The 20,166-nt window shown below is 32.5% G+C and overlaps 1 protein-coding gene across 1 annotated transcript; it reads left to right on the top strand.

Moving 5' to 3' along the window:
* The first annotated feature begins 18,466 nt into the window (after positions 1 to 18,466).
* LOC113850778 lies at positions 18,467 to 19,462 on the top strand. The gene has a single exon (XM_027481322.1). The coding sequence runs from the start codon at positions 18,467 to 18,469 to the stop codon at positions 19,460 to 19,462; it is 996 nt and encodes a 331-aa protein (XP_027337123.1).
* The last annotated feature ends 704 nt before the right edge of the window (positions 19,463 to 20,166 follow it).

Here is a 20,166-nt window from a genome sequence, read left to right as displayed (position 1 = left end):
GTTTAGGGAGGTAGAAAAAAAAAGCCAAATTAATCTCGAAAGATATAGCCCTAGTTATCTTTGATAGATAATAAAGTCACAGTTAATAACAAGTTAAAGGATATATAAGCAACAAGTTAAAGGACTTGTATTTAAATTCTAATAATATTAGTCCTTAAAAATTAGAAAATGGTAATTAAAATTTTAACGTTGTTAACTCTGGCATAGCATTAGTAACTTATTGATATACTGTCACCTAATAGTTGTATGATAATATCTTGAACTCGACTCAATGCAACCACAGCAGCTTGATCCTATAAATACTTGTGACGTTGTTTGGTTTGGATAAGAAAGATAATTTGTTTTTTTTTTTAAATGATCAAGCAATAGTCTAAAACAACTATGGACATTCATATATTTAAAAGCTTTGGTTATAATGTTGTAAACCACAAGAAAAAAAAAAGTGATAAGAAAATAAAAAATGTCCACATGTGTATATCAACATATCATTATATTGATATTTTTGAAGTTAAACTATTTGCTTGGGAGTTAATTGAAGAAAAAGGTCAAAAAAAAAAAAAAAGAAACTCGTAAGGCTCATCACCATGATCATTCAGCTAAGCTAATAGCTAGTCAGTGGCTGCCAAAAACCGACGATGGCAGGATGTTATATTGTTTGATTGTAAGTTCCAGCTAAATTGGAGGTTATTTTGTTATGGAAGGGCTAATGTTTCTGTCAATAGTGGACCTATTTCTCTTTTGTTGTTTGGATCTGTTGACGAGAAATTCTTATCCTATGTCATTATTCTTTAGGTTGCTGTCTGAATTAGGTGGCTAAATGAAGATCTTAGAACTCATACAGACCATGACCATAGTTTGTTTGATTGACACAGTTGATAACAAAGGTAATTAGAAAAAAAGTGGCAATTTCTATTTTCTACACAGTTGATGGTTGAGTCAAATACAAATCTATACAAGTTCATGAAGGGCAATGAAGGAATTGTGTTTTGTAGTTTGTGGGTTGTAAAGTAGAAAAGAGATATATAGAAAAATGCCCTCAATTCCTGATTGTAAACGTGTATATTGAGTCCATACCATTTTGCTAAATCGTGTACGTACAAAATAGAATATCCATGAAGTTAAGAACTTAGTTAGACAAAAGATATATTTGCTTGCCAAAGTGTCCTCAATTAAGAATACTAAATTAGAATGGATGGTTGTTGCAATATTAGCAAATTTTTAATGTATACAAAGCTGGATGCAGTTAGCTACGCTACTACTATAAGCAATTTAGAAGCAGGGAACAAGCTACACTGTAGTGAAGTTTGTAATTTGTGTCAGTCACTCGGTTAGATAAGAAGATAAGATTAGATGGGAATCATTTAATAATGAAGAGCTTCCATCACACACAAGATAAGGGTCAATAGATGTCGCCTAATACAGACAAAATATTGTCAGATTGTGGAGTTAAATCATAGAAAGTGAGTTTTTACATTTATTGCCAATCATACTAGTTGGCCTTAGGCAAACCACTTAATTCTTGGTTTTGTTTTGTAGCAAAGCTATGGCTACAAGTCTTTATCAGATTAAGCTTTAGCATGTTTTAGGGTAGCTTTATCAAGCTTCTTCCATGGTTAATGGCATTTGCAGATTGGCTTTTCTATGTTGGTGTGGTCTTGGTTGGTGTTTGGTGAAGTGTCTCATGCATACAAGCAAGCAAAACAAAAACGCTTAGGTCAGGAAGTTGAGATGCCCCAACATTAGAGGTCATAATTGCATGCCACGTGAGGGAGTGAATTACTTTTGGAACATTTTGAGAAGCAATTCCAGCTCAGGAAAGCTTTCACATTCTATACATTTTCCAAAGTCCCAGAATGCCAAACCAATTATGTTGGGGAAGGTACATGAGAGTTTCGAAACAGGGTCATTTATTTATTTTTAAAACCATAATTTAAAGTCGCAAACTATGGTACTAGGTAATTAATGTAACCAAAGTCCAACACAAACAAATGGCAAAGGTGGAAAAATGAATCTTGTCCAAGTCCTGGGGACTGGGCAGCTCTATGCCCTTGAATATATTGTTTATACATACGCGTCTAGTTTAAGATATTGGTTAAAGAATAGAAAAATAATAAATTATAAGTTTTTTAACATTTATTTTTGTTTTTAATTCTTTAACCAAGGTGCTAGTAACATTTTCCTATGTACATTTTTCTTTCTCTCATATTTTGTGCTAGAAACTGCGTGGGGAGAGAAGCATTCCCCCCATCTATGCCAACTTTATTTCCTAGTGAAAATGACACAAATTTTGTCTTCAAACGGCCATGATTAGCCTTGCTTTCCGTTTGGGTAAGTATGAATTATCCCACAAGTTGGTCTTCTTGTAAACGTCAAGCTATTAAGATCTTTACGGCCATGGGGTCCTTATGCTTTTGAGGAGGGGATAGGTGTCGGAGAGCCAATTGTGCCAAATGGGTGGCCCTCGAACCAATTGGTAAGCAAAGTTAGGTATTAGGTGCCTCAAAGTCCAAAATGAAGTGATTGGTCTTCCAATCATTATTAGGTTAAGATAGATTCGTCTAATGATTGTGAAAAGAATCAAGGTTAACGGAGAAAATTAGCATGGGAATCATATGTTATACGTCAGCAACCCAACTTGAAATTCTCATGTTTCTTACCGTCATTATCCATTACTACTACTAGTTGGTTCCTTTTTAAACTTGCTAGTACGATAGGTAAATCTTACCTTACAAACTTATTTTAGATTAATTGGGTTTATCAACGTTGGGCACGATAATAAACAAATCATCTTCTTTAAGCGGGGACCAAAATTTTATCCCTAAATACGGTCATTGTTAGGAGATTCTAAGTAACTTGTTACGATTGTGCTTGAAAAACTAGATTCACATCAATGTCTCTCAAACTATTGGAGTCTGTTTATTGTTGATGAGATTATCAGCGAAGTACATTATCAGAAGTTCAGAACCATTTGCTTAAACAACTTTCATTCTGGCATCATACTAGAATTAGTGATATAACTTGACAGCATTGTCGTTGATTTAAAACTATGCTGTCAACTTTTTTGTATTAAACAGTTATTTCCATAATTTAAATATTTACCTTTTTGTTTTGGGGTCGAGAATTTAAATTTGTATAAGATTTATTGAAATCCCCGCTTACTCCATTCATTTGAATTACATTATATTATTTCTAAAGTATTGTTATGTTAAAGTATTTTGATATTGTGAAATTCAGAATTTGCTTATTTTGAAAAAACATTGTTTTATTTTTAATTACAAAAATGTCGTATTATTTTTAGTTTATTGCTTTTCATGTTTTCCGATATAAAGTTTTGAAAACAAGAAAGAAAGTGAAAATATTATAAATTTCATAAATAAAACAAAAATAAAAAATAAGTACTCAAATCAAATGGCTGTTAAATTTTAGTTAGTTGGTTTTTTCCTTCTGATGTTTTGGTTATTTGCTTAGTCATATTCATGTACTGGAAATATATGATCAAAGTGAAAGTTTTTAATTTTAAGAGGATATCAGGAAAAGGCTTTTCTTCTTTGATGTATAAGCGGGAATATGGGTGGGTTCTGCAGAAGAAACCCACACAAAAAATTGGGCTTTCTGATGACTGCAATACCAACATAGGCTCAATGATTTGATGGTTCTTTAAGACTTGCTGGGCAATGGACCAAAACAATTCTTACCGGGCTCATAGCATCTCATATATAAATCTGGGTTAGATTCAAACAAGTAATCTGGGCTTGTCTTTTAAGGGACAAGCTCGTAATTCCAACTTTGAAAGGGTGAAAATTTGACCCCGAAAAAAGAGGTCATTTGGAAGAGCCCACTGTTTGCATTGCATATGCGCATGCATATAGTATTCCCGACAAGAAATGCGGGTGTGAATGGGGAGAATAGATAAAGGGCATGGATGAATTGCTAGTAAACGTGTGATCGACCCATTTACAAGGCTCAGCCGTTGAACGACAAATCAGACATCAATGTGTTGATTACTTTTTGCCAAATTAACTCTATCATGTACGACCTTCTAAATGAACAGTTTAATCTTGTTTGGCACTATTAATTTGGATCTGCTGGAGTTCAAAGTTTCCCATCATTAGTCCTGAATCCAAGCAAAGCCTCTAAAATCCGGGCACGAAAGAAATCAAGGGCAATATTGCAACCTTTTATAAATTCAGTTTTATTGGAGAATTTGAAGAAACAAATTAGTATGTAGAATTTTCTTTTTGGAGGAAAAGAATAAGTATTACATTACACTTATATTATGTAAAACGTTTTATGTGACTTAATAAATTTATTATGTATAAAAATTATATTGACTAGTATGTATAGTATCACTTCAAAAGTACGTAGGACAACTTGTGTAGGTCATTTGGATGATTGATAAAGCTATCTGTATGTTAAGTTATCCACTGATTTGCACAGTCTTTATTTGTTTATTAGCATTAAAGTTGCGAGAGTTATGTTAATTGTTTTATTAGTATTATCTTAAAGCATAATTAACTCAAAAATACACTAACTGTAATTTTAATTAAGAGCAGTGTTCTATTTAGTACACTTACTATTTCCAGAAGTTAAGAGTATATTTTTAACACTTTTTTATTGTAAAATAAGTAAAGTTGTCAACTTGTGTGAAGCAATATTTTGAGCTTGAGAATTAATCGAACAGTATCGTAGTGGGACCTCCTAATGTATAACTAATTAAGAAAGTATTTTAATGAAAAACACTAGGACTGTAATAATTTCTATAGTACGTATAAAAAGAATTTCTATCAATTGAATTAAAAAAAAGTGCCAAAACATCATATATTTGTTTTTATCATTCAAGGGCATGCACACTGCATGCATTCATATTATATAACTGTCTAAAAAACTAATGACTATTTGTGCCCCCCAAAAAAACTTTGTTAAGGAATATACATATATAAAGTGTTGAATTTTAATTATTTTTAAATATTTTTTAATAAAAATATAGTATTTAATATTTTTAATACATTAAATTCTATATGCATAGTTTTTGTACCCAAGATGACATTTTTTTAAACATTACGTATTATATCAACATTTTAATTTGTTTATCTTATTTCTCTCTTATATTCATGTGGGTGTATACACCTTCTACGGGGAACGACAGTCACAGTTAATAAGTGAATCTAATGAGTTAGTTTAAGGATAGAAATATCAACCGTTGCGGTACAGAGTAGAAAGAATTGACTCCACTCATTGTATATCCTAGCCACTGTTTTCATTGCATGATTCTCTTGCATTCACTCTCTCCTAAATCATATATATAAATGAAACAGACACGTAATAAGAGAATGGGATCAGCTTTAAACCCTCACCCAACAACTACAGCTGTGTTCCAGAAATGACCATCACCACCAGACCCCATTTTCCCTACTCTCTCTCTCTGCGCGTTACTTTTACTTTCTATTAAAACCAAATGATTATCTCCATCATTGCATTTCCTCATATACCGCAAAACCCATTTTTCATTTCACTACTTAAAGGAAGATGGTAATTGCCTTCTTGAAGACATCACAAGGATCCAGCCAAACACAACCTATACCACCTTCTTTGTTAAACAAAATCACAAGCCTAGATCAGATTTGAGATATAGCTACGAACAAAGATCGGGAAGCTCTCATCTTTTGAGGGGAATGCTGTCTGGTCCAAGGAGATCATATATAACACTATCTTTATCTTCACACCAAACTCATATCTTTACAAAACTTTATCAGATTCATATGTAATAATAATATTATGATTTTTTTGCAAATTTTGTTTTTCTATTTGATTATCGATCGAGTTAGTGTTTCCTCGGACCAGGCTTCATTCCCCTCAATCACAGCTTCCATAAGAAAACAAAACAAATCGGTGCTGTTCTCTTTCTCTGAGGTTTCACTTGATCAGCTTCACATACATAAATTCTCCGGGTCAGTTAATATAGTTATATTTGTTTTCGCAATTTTCAGCTATTTGTGCACTGCAATTTTATGTATTCATTTTGTTATCCTCATGCTTTGTCTTGTCTTCCCTTTTATACCTGTGGAGATATATGGTGTGATTCAGTGGTGGATCCGTGTAATGATGAAAAGATTTGACTGTACATGTGTCCTTTGTCTTCAACAAAACAGAAAAAGGTAACCATCATTGGGTTTTGAAATTCTAGTTCTACATGTTTTTCAGTTCTGGTTATCATGGTTGTTTCAGTTTCAGTGTCCTATATATCATTCTGTTGTTGCCTGTTGTCAATCATTGGATCGGAATTTATAATGATGAGTTTCAGGATCTCGTGTCTATCTACATATAGGATCTGTTCTAGGGTTTTCATTGCCAAAATATTGGATTTTTAATTAAGGTACGTAGAATAGTGAGCATATGCACCTATATATCATAGCTCTTCTTCCCTTGATACATGTATATAGAACAAAGAAAATTGAGCCACCAAAATGGAAATTTTCTTTTTAAATCTCCAAACATTCAAATGATCAATTATTGTATGATTTATTTGTTTCAAAATTTTCTTCTTTGTTTGAGTGTGGGTAGGTTTAAGTTCCAGACCAGCATGCCGTGTGGATCTCCACCGTCTCAGCTTTACCAATTATTCAATTATTGTTCTTTTTCGTCCCTTTATTTTTTTTTTTTTCATCATTTTCGGCAATAAGTTCCTTTTGAGTGGAAGACATTGATGGAGAAGGATAGTAAGTTGAAGCATATAGTGTGACAAAATATTCTGTAGAATAGATTCTATTTTATTGCTATCTTTTCTTTCTTTACAAAAGGAGACATCTTTCTGCTGTCTTTTGAAAATCTTTCTTTTGAATCTCTCTTTAAGTCTTTCTTTATGTATTTTATCTTCTACTAAATATATTCCCTTGGCTCATGTCAAATTAATTCTATTGAGTTTGAATAATTTATACTTACGTTGCACATATAAGTTAATTGGGGTCTTAATCACATTAATTATCCTTCAACAATCGTTTTAGACACACACACACATATATATATATTGTGAAGACAATTATGATTATAACATATATAAGAAAATGAAAAAACGAAAGATAAACCAGTTGTTTTGAACGGAAAAGGTAGTGATCGAACAATGAAAGGATCCAGCCAGCGCAGATTTAGGCATTAGCTGATCAGAAAAAGTACGTATTATACTACCCAGTTAAGCAATTCGTGATGACTGTGGATGAATTAGCTACTTTCTACAATTGGATTCCCCAAATCTGAATCTTAAGTAAGTTGTGTTTGATTTTTATATTTAACAAAAAGGTACTCAACAAAAATGAATTTTATATTTAATTTTAATTTTCTATAAAATAAACTAGTTGGATGGATAAGTAATGAATAACGTTATTTTTGTTGTACGTGAGAAATATTATAATATTGTTTGATAAAGGACACCAAAATTGGAAAATTAAAAAAATTAGTAGTATATATTCATACTTGTACTACTGTGTTTATTTTAAAAGAACTTTATAAATTAAATTCTTCTTTACTTTTAATTGTGTTGTTAAAAAAGTAAGTGTAAATTTTAAATTTTTAATGAACATCTTAATTGCAGAGGTGGAAAATCATTATTTATAGCTAATACATTAACTATTTTATTTGACTTTTAAATATTTTATTTTATTAATAAAATTAAAATTAAATATAAAAGTTATTTTTGTTGAATACAACTTCGGAGAAAAATGATAATTTTCTTGTATGATTGTTTATTTTATTAAAAAAATGATTTTACGTTAGACATGTGATCAGCATCAACTTTTTTATTTATGTTTAATTATAAAAAAGGTAGTCATATATCATAAATATAAAATTATTTTTAATTAAAAAATTAAAATAAATTGTATATAGTAAATGTAACTTACTTTATTTGTGTAAAAAATTTAAAAATTACACTAATCTTATAACTTTGATATTTAATTACACTAGTATGGTAAAAAAAAAAAAAGTCACATCTCTTTATCATCTAACTAATTCTTTTGTTGATTAATGATTGTTTTAATTATTGAAAAGAAATTCTGACATTTCCTTTGCACCATTCTATCTCCCTTTGCTTGCTTTTTTCTACACTCAACTTCCTCAAAATTAGAACTGTTGCCACACTGAATCCAAACTTAAATAAAGGGGTTGATAATTACTTTAGTTCTCAAGACATAGCCCCACAGTTAAATTTTCTTCTAAGGGTAGTTTTTGTACTAGATCTGATTCACTCTAAATTTCTTCAGTAGTTGAAGATTTATAAGATTCTTTTTCAGTTGTTGAAGATTCATAAGGTTCTGCTCCTTTAGATGAACTATAATCTGGGTCATTGATTATATCATCTTTTTCAACAACTACACCTTAAAAAGGTGTTTTTTTCTTGACTCCGTTTAGATGATTTCTCTGAAGGAGACTTCTCATCTTTTGAAAAATCTAGATTTTTTGTTTTGTTTGTCTCTGAAGAAGAGATATTCATCTTTCCTTTCCCTTTTGAGTTACGTGTAGAGGACTTAGGTTTAGGTCTGTATGCAGAGGGTAAATAATAAGATGGTATTGTAAAATTTCCTTGATAGAAAGAATATGGACTAAAAGAAGAATAATAACTTGATTGTACAGCAGGTGGAACAAAAAAAGGATTTATTTATGTTTTCCTATTTTGTTGCTTTGCTGCAATAATATCATCAATTTCTTGCAGCTGATTCTTTAATCTCCTGATTTTTCTGTCCTTTTTGTGGTATTCATCTGTAAATACTGCCTTTTCTTCTGTAAGCTTTGCAATATCTATCTCCAATTTGGCTATTTGCTTTTGAGATTCTTTGTAGTATTTGCGAAGCTTTTCAGACAGATGTTATAGCCTTTCATCATTTTTTGGACAGATTCAACTATTTTGTTCATTTTCTGATCCATCTTTTTCAAGATTTTATTTTGAGCTAAGGAGTTTTCAGTCTGCCAATTTAAAACTTCCTTAGCTTGAGACAAAGGTTTCAAGCCACCATCAGCCTGAAATTTTAAAGATATCACCAAGGGTCTGGAGTTGACCTTAGTAACTGGATCAATTTTCCTTTCAAGAGAAGGAAAATCTTCTTGAAAAAATATCATACATGGAATGGGTTGAAGTGTTTTTTCTGGAGTAGAGGAAAATGAATTGCAAAGTGATGGAGGAGGGGGCCATGTGATTAGGTCAAGATCATTTGGTGGATCTGACAAAAGACCTTCTTCCCTTAGGATTCTTAATCCTTCATGATAGATAGAAAAAGGTTCTTTTTTCTGTTTGATACCTACCTAGGGAGAAAATCCTGGGCCTTTCCTTCGAGGTTTAGGAGGAGCTTTGCATGGCTTTTTCTTTTTATGGTTGTCCTCATTATCATCAGAATCTTCCTCTGAAGTGTCTTCAGTATGCATCCATCAATCACAATCTGGATCACACATAGAAGGATCGACATCCTACATGAAATGTCCATTGAATTTATCTGAATAGATAGGAGTACCATAAGCTCGAATGCTGTAAATAGGAATCCCATCTTCTCCTTCTCCAAGTGTGATCATCATAGATTGGAAACAATTTGATGGTAGACTGCTTTCAGCATAAGGTTTTTTGAAAACTGTGGTGACAGAACCATCTACAAATTTTCTAAAGGTAGCTTCAAAATACTGTATTGGTTTTTTGTTACGCATGATCTTCTCATAGTTTGTTGTCCATTCTACAGGGATTAGCTTAATCAACTCATCCATAGAGATTTGTCTTAGAACCTGGACAATGGAAAGGATATCATCTTCATCCTTATTTGCCACTATGAGCATATTATCATGAGCTCCGCCTGAGATTGACAAATCATGAGCATGATTTTGTAGTCTATAAATGATCTGGTGGTGGAGAGCTGCTAAGAGAGCTTCTTTAACCTGTTCAGCTCTAGTCAGTTGGATCTAAACTTTCAATATGGTCGGAAGAGTTTTGTTTTTTAAAGAGACATTGTAATTTGGGAAGATTGTAAGAACGACACTTCCAGCATGTAGAGTAGTTAGAAAGGTAGCAATTACTGCATGCTTATAATGAATATAGGAGATGTCTATTACCGCTGAAAAGGATGGATCAGAAAATGGACAAAATAGTTGAATCTGTCCAAAAAAATGATGAAAGGCTACAACATTTGTCTGAAAAGCTTCACAAATACTACAAAGAATCTCAAAAGCAAATAGCCAAATTGGAGATAGATATTGCAACACTTATAGAAGGAAAGGCAATATTTAGAAATGAATACCACAAAAAAGACGGAGAAATCAGGAGATTAAAGAATCAACTGCAAGAAATGGATGATATTATTGCAGCAAAGCAACAAAATAGGGAAACAAAAATAAATCTTTTTTTTGTTCCACCTCCTGTACAATCAAGTTATTATTCTCCTTTTAGTCTATCTCCTTTCTATCAAGGAACTTATACAGCACCATCTTATTCTTTACCCTCTACATACAGACTTAAACTTAGGTCCTCTACTCGAGACTCAAACGGAAAAGGAAATATGAATATTTCTTCTTTAGAGACAAACAAAACAAAAATCTAGATTCTTCAGAAGATGAGAAGCCTCCGCCAAAGAAATCATCTAAAAGGAGTCAAGAAAAAAATGCCTTTTTTAGGTACAATTGTTGAAAAAGAAGATATGATCAATAACTCAGATTCTAGTTCATCTAAAAAAGGTGAACCTTTTGAATCTTCAACGACTGAAGAAATTTAGAGTGAATTAGATCTAGTGCAAGAATTGTCCTCAGATGAAAATTTTACTGATATTACTAGAATGCTGATGGTCAACACTACATAATCCATTAATATAAGAGGATTTTTCTATGATTCACCTGAAGAAGAGGAAGAAACCAATAAAAGAATCTAAGCTTAATGGGGGTCCTTATTTCATTCTTGATGATGTCTCTCCATAACATTGGAGAAAAAGCTTGTTTGATTTTGGGGCATGGTTGGATACCCAATTCATGAAAATAGATGCAGATTCTTATAAAGTCATTGAAGAATTCTGTTGTAGAATGATTGACACCCTTAAAAAATGGTATTATAATCTTGGCAATGTAAAGCAAGACCAGTTTCATTAACTGGAAAATACTCGCCAAGTTCTTGGAGTTATTCATCAAGAATTTGTGGTTGACATGAATCTTTATGATAAAAAAATCAGACATAATTATTTTGAAATGAGATGTTGCTCTTTAAAAAAGAGTGATCTAGAAAAACATCACAAGCGGATGGTAGAAAGCTTCTATCTTTTCAGTGGATACAATGATGTCAGTTTAAAAAATACATATGTTGCCTTTCTTCTCTAAGAATTACAACCAGAGATCCATAAACTGATTGTTGGCCAAGGACAAGACTTGACTAGTTTAAGTCTTGGACAAATTTATCAAAAGACATTGGAATCTCTTGATAAGCTTTGCAAGGCACACTTATTCATTTTTGATGTCATGAATGAAAGGTCAAAATTTACAAAAGCTTGCAAAAAGAAATATCTTGAAATTGGATGCAAAGATAAAAAACTGTGTTTGTTCATCCAAGAAAAAGTGGAAGATAAAAAAATTCTGAAAAAAGAAGAAGAAAAAAATGAAGTTCTTCAAGAAGAAAAACAAGAGAGGAAAAAAAATAAAAGCACTAGATGCTTCATCTGCAGGAAAAAAGGTCACTTTGCGAAAAAAAAAAAAAGCCCAAATAAAAGACCTTAAAGCCCAAAATCTGATAAATTCATTAGATCCTGTTGAGAGAGACATCAAATCAAAATACTCTGAATAAGAAGAAGCAGATCAGGACACAGTCTTTGCCATACAAGAATCCTCTCATGATTTCTCAGAAACCTCTAGTAAAGAGGAAGAATATATACCTTTCAATTTCACCCAGGAGATACGAAGCATATCTCAAACTCTAGCTCAACCTTGTGTTGAAGTACAAGTCCTTTCTAACAAATATGCTACTCCTATTAAAGCCATATCTTATATGAATACCAGAGCATAGAGAACAATGATAAATCTAGATATCCTCCCAAAAGATTGTTGGACCAAAAATTCAAGTTTCTTTGTATCAGCAGATAGGAAGCTCTTCAGAACATACTTAATTTTCAAAATGCCTATTGGAATTAAGTTTTTCCCATATTGTATAGTCTGGATGAAAGTCATAGGAAGTTATCTTCCTAATAAAGATATTCGTCTTGTAATGGACGCATATTGTTTGGCTAAAAAACTCCAGATTCTTCCCAAGGGAATTGAGTTCAAAAGAAGTTTCAAGCCCTACACTGATGTACTAAAACTTTATTCTCTTGAAGAAAGTCCAGAAGAATATTCTGAGATTAAGGAAAGTTAAAACAATTATGTGCAGATGGTCATGAGAATTTCTCTCATCCTAATTTAATTTGGAACAATCTAGAGTTTTTTATAAAGCTTCCTTTCAAGTTCAATAAAGATATCAATCCTACAAAAGCCACTTATTCTGGAATGAGTCATAGTGATCTTCAGATGGCTAGACAAGAATGCAATGAACTTCTACGTTAAGGATTGATAGAACCAACAAAATCAGAATGGGCATGTCAAGCATTTTATGTTGAGAAGAGATCTGAAAAGCTCAGAAAAAAAAAAGAAGTTAGTGATTAATTACAAGCCTCTGAATCATTCTCTTAAAGATGATAAATTCCCAATCCCAAAAACTACTTCTCTTCATACCTTGATCAAAGATGCCATAATTTTCTCTAAATTTGACTTAAATTCTGGATTTTGGCAATTTGGTGTTGATCCTTCTGATAGATATAAAACTGCTTTCTGCATACCTAATGCTTAGTACCAATGGAAAGTTCTACCATTTGGTCTTAAGTTGCACCTTCTTTATTCCAGAAAGCTATGACCAAAATTTGTTAACCTATTCTTGATATTATACTTATCTACATAGATGATGTATTGTTATTCTCAAAAGACACAGAATCTCATAAAGACCTTCTCAAAAGGTTTTTTGACCTTGTAAATACTCATGGGATTATGTAGTCAGAAAAGAAGATTCAATTAGCACAAACCCAGATAGATTTCCTAGGAATGCATTTTTCTCAGGGAAATTATCAACCCCAACCTCACATTGCTGAAGAATTCTTAAATTTTCCTGATGAAAATTTTACTATAAAACAAATTCAAAAATTTCTTGGAGTTTTGAACTATATTAGAGATTTTATCCCTAATGCAGTTAAATATACAAGCCCTTTATCAAGACTTCTAAGGAAAAATCCTCCATCATGAAGTGTTGAACAGACTGAAGATGTTTGTCATATGAAAAAGATAGCTCAAAACTCTCCACCATTGAAGATTCCTAGAGATGATAAAAGGATTTTGCAGATAGATGCCAGTGATCATTATTGGGGAGCTGTCTTACTTGAGAAAATTAATGGAAAAAAAGCATACTATGGACATGCCAGTGGACAATTCAAAGAATCTGAGAAGCATTATCATACTACTTACAAAGAAGCTCTGCGGTAAAAAATGGTATTCAAAAATTTGAAGTCACAATTTTGAAGTCCAAATGGATAATTTTTTATTTCTCGCTCTTCTTGAATTCAAAAATAAGATGCCACCTAATCCTCAGATTCTCAAATTAAAAAATTGGTTCTCCAGGTATGATTTTACTGTTAAGCACATAAAATGAGAAAAAAAAATTGTCCCAAATCTGTTGTCTCGTCCAAAAAAACCAATTTCCATTGTTACCTCCACTCAGATCTATCTATCAATTTTTCCTCTCAACATTGTTGAAGCCAGCACCAGTAACCCACATCTGAACAATTTTTCACCAAAATTTAATCCCAACAGTCGGATTAATCTTGAATACATAAAAAGACTTTGCCAAAAATCATATATTCCATTACCTAGCTCTTTCTTTATATAATCATGGAATTAAACCTAAATCTTCTTGGTTTCATCCAGATGCTCCTTATCTGAACATTTTTGCTTTGTTAATGGATTACCCCATGATTAAAGAAGATTTATGATATTTATGGTGTGTTTCCCTCTTGTTCCATTATCCAATAATATTTCCAAGCTTTAGGATGTTTGAATTTCTTGATAATGGTCAAAATAACTCATCCTTGTTATGGAAATTTCTCAAATGGTACCAACTTATTCCTTATTTGAAAAGAGATATATAGAAAGAAATGGAGAGACTTTGTATATGGAAGGAAGTTTAAATTCCTCCTGATTAGTTTCCACAACATGTAACTGTTGTAATAATCCATAGGCCTTATTTCCAGCATCTAACAACCAAGTTATTGTATATTCAAAATCAGGTCAGATTTTGGAATACCTACAAGAATTTACAGGATATTTCTGATCCTGCAAAGCCACCTTTTGAACAAGCTGATTTGTTAATTCATTTGCGTTTCACTAATGGAGTCTGTGATCAAATGATAAAAGTGAATTCTACTTGTTCCAATTTAAAACCAATGAATATTATCTGTCCACCTGACCCTGATGATAAAGGCATATGGGATAGGATCCAACAAGTTGCTCCATCAATTATCTCATCAGAATGCAAGATTGATAATTAGGAAAGAGAAGGACAAATAATTTTGAGTATAGAAGCTGAGTTATCCCAAGTTGACATGATTATGGATTCCCAAAATCCTAATGAATCTATTTTGAAAGAAATTGATTAGATCAATGAAGATGACCCTAATCTCTCTCCGAGTTATGAGCCTATCTTTAAAAATTGAAGGAAGAACAAAAAGTCACTTTATAGTTGTTAACTTTTGTAAAAGCATCTTTATGTACTAAAAAGTAACTTTAGATGTGATCATGTACTTAAAGTAGTTTGGCTTTGTTATAACTTTGTTAAAGTAACTTTATTATATCAGAATCTTATCTGAGTGCTTGTCTTGTTGTACCCAACTCCTCTATATAAGGGAAGGCTCTTGATAGTTGAAGACATGCGTTGAATGAAATAAAACTTGTGTATTTTATACATCATGAGTTCATTCTAATTTTTTTTCTTTGAAAGCTTTGTTTATAATGATTATCCTCTAGTCCCTGACTAGAAAGAAGTATGTTCTGCACTTGCTGTCTTAAACAGATTCTGTGAATAAAAAATTTTTTAGGTGAAAAATCATATTGCTATGGTTCTCTTTATTAGAATTAAGATAGAATGAGAAGCACAAGTATAAGAAATTGTTCAAAGTATTAGAAAGTGTTATATATATATGTGTGTAAAAAGAAGCTCAACAAGGAATTAATTTGTTCCCCCAATTGATCGTATTGCTGATCTTTTAATCAGCTTCATAGTTGTTAACTTGATCGTTCTTGATTTCCAAATTCAGCAAAACTTATAATTCGACAAAATTTATTTCAAGTCTAGTGAGAAAGGAGAATTTACGTTAATGTCTATTGATTATTAATTATCCTTGGCCTTGGACCACAATGCATGATGTTATATACACAAGATGAATAAAAACTACAAAAATTAATTAACAAGTTTTTACTATCACTAGTGGGATGCAGGTGCGCAACACACGGACAAAGGAAAAGAACAAAAAATTTTATATATAGGTGGAACAGAAAGTGATCACTGGAAATGTAGGTTTTATGTGTATTGCCTGTTAAGTTGTTGGCAGAATCATACCCTGATTTCACTTTCCCCACTTTTTTCCCCACTAAAATGAACAAACTTTATTAATAATTAATCAAAGTCTAGCTTTGTTAGTGCAGCAGGATTTGTTTCGGGGCTCATTAAAACAAGGTTGCCGGCATTTTGTTTTATTGTATTTTTTTTAATCAACAAGATTGATTCATTAATAAAAGAGCATAAGAGGTATTCTAACTATACAATCTTTAACAACTGTTTTGCATTTATGGGTTACATCCAATCCAATAAAACCAGGCCTAGTACGGTTCCTCCTATCCAAGAAGTTCAAAGTCTACTGAGACCCAGATTGGATAAATAAATGTTTTTTTGTAAATTAAAAATAACTTATTTTCTTGAATTTTAATGAAATTAAATGAAATAAATTTTCTATAAAAAAACATAAATTAATTTTAACTTATAAATTTTTTAAATATTTTTTATATTGAATTTTTTTTCCTTTTATAAGAACTTTTTAAAAAGTTATTTAAATTGGAGCAAAAAATTCAAGTTATCTGCTCACACCTCATATCAAAATTTTTAAGATAATCAAAATTAAGAGGCTCTTGCCACATTGGACTTGTCTCATGGTTGCGCTCTGATATATATTTGAGTAATGACTTATTTGCATTTAAACCTTATATAAAGAATATTACCTATAGCACTAAGTAAACTCTCCTTCGATGTACTAATAATTTGCTAGAATGCACACAAATTTAAATATTGAAGTGCTTTTGTAGGTTCCTCAAATTTCATCTCTGTGTGTATCCAAAACTTTTTATCGGCAACACCATCAACCTAAAGACTGATTCAATGGGCCTAATTATATTCATAACTGCTTCACCTTTTATATACATTGAGTAGAGGAGGACATACATATCTATCTAAGAAATTAAGAAAAAAAATAAAATGAGACTCGTCAAATCTACTTGTAAACCATATCCAAGACCTAATCTTCATGAAATCCATAATGTGAATGAAAACCTTTTATTCCATTGTGACAAATCCATATAAATCATATTATAGTTTTTTTTTTCGGCTCCCTTTGAATAGGCTGCGATGTTGGAGAAATGTGCTTTACAATGTGAAAGCAAGCCAAGAAAACTTAGTTAAAATTATTGTTGCAGGGCAACTACAAAAGAAAAATAAGTGAGAAAAAAGATTCAACCTACTCATTACACAAATCACATAGCGTTTGGTATTGAACATCTGAGATGCTTCACTCTTTATTTTGAGATATTTAACATCTAGGACATAATTAAATCTGACAATTTTGTATTGTTAGTTCTAAATTAATCGCAACATGTGGAAAACATCCTTTGTAATATCAGCATAACAACTTTTTTCAATAAATTTTTAACACCAACTAATGTAAAATTCTAACCAAGTATTTTAGCATAAGAACTTCAATCTAAAGTGTGTTGAATACAGTGTATCATTAATCCTTTTTTTTTTTTTAAATTGAACATGGCAGAGTATATAATGTGGGTGCAGTTTTTTAAATATTTTTTCTGTGAAAACTTTTTGATATTTTAAAAATTTCCTTTCCTTGTATAAGCTATAACCATAAGAACTTTTTTTTCGTACGCCCATTTTTCTCCACAAGAGTCAAAATCTTACAGGTCAATTAGTCAAAACGTCTAACTCATTTTCCACAATCCAAATTAATATAGTTTTCCAACCTAAAATTATTAGATGAATTCCAGATAATAGAATATGTGCAAATTATCTTTTGTGTGTAACTGAATCTAATAATTAGCTGTTGCACATACAAAAGGGTGCAACACAACTAAGCATTGTATTTGCATTTACATACACTAGTTGTCGTTTTTTCCTTTTGTAAATTATTATTAGACAAATTCCAAAATTTATTTTATAACTTATCATATAAGCATAAAGACAACAAATGAAATGACTCAACATATCACCAAAAAAAAAATTAACAAGATTACGTAATCAATTATTATTCATACCTGTATGCGCATATTGAGTAGAAAAAATTGTACAAAATAACATAATAACCACTAATAATGAAAACTAATCAAATCTCATCACATATAGCAAAGCATAGGGACAAAATAGAACAAACCAAGCCAAATATGCCAAATCTATATCATGTCACCATGCTATTAGCCAATATAAGGTTGTAAATATCACTGAGAATTTAGAAAATAAATATTATATAATTTTTTTACTATTATTTATGACATTTTGTACGCATGAAAACCGAAAAAAGAGAATGCAAGGGTGTTCTTCTTAACTGATCCCCGAAATTAAAGGATCCTCCTCGTTACACCACAAAGCCACCCTTTCCCTGCATCCCACAAAGAAAAATAAAATAAGACTAGCTCTTTCTCTATCTGCTGCTCTCCTCCAGCTTTATCATTTTCAAAACCCAAATCTCTCATAGCTATTCTCCCCAGGCTGGGAAGAGTGGGGAGAGAGAAGAGAGAGAAAGAGAAAAATAGCAAAACCTAATATATTTCCCATTGCTCCTTCTGGTCAAACCCAGACCCTTTATGCCAATCCACCTGAAACCATCAATCCCCAATCTTCCATGCTTAATCTCACCCAATATCTATCTCCAGTGCCGCTGCTGCCACCAGAGCCAGCGTCACCACAACCCCATCATCTTCGATCAAAACCATTCATCCAGGTAAAACATTTGGTGGGGTAATCAATCAAGGGACATACACAACTATATACATCAAAGACCTCATGCAAATGGAAAAATAGACACAGACATATATTGTATATATATATATATATGTAAGCACACACACACACACATATATATATATATATCTTCACAAAAAATAGAGAGAGCAATCCATGTTGTTCATGCCTGAAGTTCTACTCCTCAATTCAGTTTTCGACTTCATCACCGTAACATTCATATCTGCCTTAATAATCCTATCGGTACTATCCTTATGTTTCATCTTCCACCTTCGCCTCAAATCAAAATCCATTACCCACTTGCAAGGTTTTAACTCTCTTTGGACCGTGCGGTTCCTCCTTGTCCTCTTCATATTCCTTTGGGCCATAACTGAACTCCTTCGATTACCCTTCTTTCGTCACACATATCTCAACCCTTTCATACCCTCTTTCACCGTACCACAACAAGCCAACCTTTGCAGGGTCCACATTGTCCTCTCTCTAGGGTTCTTCGAACCCGCGTTCCTTGTCATTCTCCTCTTCCTCCTCAATGCCTCCACCAGAAAGAAGACACCAAATGACACGTGGGCCATTACCTTTGTGTGCATCACGTGCCTCCCCACTGCAACTCTTCAAACATTGCTCATCTTCTTCAACCCTTTGGAAAACCGTGTGCCAGCGCTGTTCAAACGAACCTACATGGTTCTCAACGACGACTTGAACAATGAAACGGTGCTCTGTGGGTACCCTTTCCTCAACAGCATTTTGTTCGCGGGGTTTGGTATTGTCTACGCAACATGGTTCTTGTTCTCGTGTTGGAGGGTTCTATCTTTGGTGATAAACAAAGGCCTAAGGGCGAGGATTTATGGGTTGACCATTACAGTGTTGGTGGGTCTACCATTGCAGATTGTGTCTTTGGGTTTCACTGTGCTTTGGAACCCACGTCAGGAATTGTACAGTGTGTTTTCGCTCTTGGTGTTCCTTGGTGCATTTTGTTGTGCCACCGTCGGGGAGGGTATTCTTGTCATTAAGCCAATTTCTGATGCGTTGGACGCTGGTGGAAGTTGTTGCCTGTGGAATCATGCAGGACATGATGATAGCCTTAGACACAACGGATCAATATCATTGGACCACGTGGAGAATCGAATCAACGCTGGGGAAGGGTGCGTTTAGAGAGAGGGATATTCGCATAAGGATAGGGTGGTAATTTCAAGCTGTTCCTTGATCCCAGATTTTGCTTATTCAATTTCATTCTTCTGGTGCATGAGCAACGCACACATGGAGTACATGTAAAGTTATTTTAACAAAAAATGTAATTTATATTGGATTTTCTTTTATATTCTTTTTTGGGTTAAGGTTTTTTTTTTTTTCTTTTGATAGTAATGGTTTATGTACTTAAATTTTTTGGTGTGATTATTCTTTTTATTCTCGTTCTTCAATATTAATTCTACAATATACATATATTTATATATTATACATATATTTTAAATTTGAGGTAAAAAATAAGTTAAACTATTTATAAATTATTTAACTTTCTCTCATTAAGTGTTTAATCAAATTTGTTTGTTGCGTTAAACAAAAAATAAGCAAGCATAATTTTTTCAATGGCCTGTGTTGACTCTGTTAATAACTTCCTTCATGGGCCACCCACCCGTTGCTGAATTAAAGCAGGCCTCTAATCTTTTCGTCCAGTGAGCTCAGAGGGCTACTTGCTGAAATATGCATTTACAGAGGGCCCAAACGGGCCCATGATCGAGTTTGGCATACAGCCACCACCAAAAAGCCAACTTTCCATTAAGCCACGACCTAAAACACAACTTTCCATTAGGCCTGACTGACAATAAAAGCATAAAAAAAATAGATACTTACTATGGTAT

Source organism: Abrus precatorius, unplaced genomic scaffold, assembly GCF_003935025.1.
Source record: "Abrus precatorius isolate BTA unplaced genomic scaffold, Abrus_2018 Scaffold10, whole genome shotgun sequence".
NCBI lineage: Eukaryota > Viridiplantae > Streptophyta > Magnoliopsida > Fabales > Fabaceae > Abrus > Abrus precatorius.
Note: the sequence above shows the minus strand (reverse complement) of the source record. Positions and strands in the feature narration are given on the sequence as shown.

Excerpts from the sequence above, each read along its gene's own strand:
- LOC113850778 (XM_027481322.1), top strand. The coding sequence starts at position 18,467 with ATGTTGTTCATGCCTGAAGTTCTACTCCTCAATTCAGTTTTCGACTTC.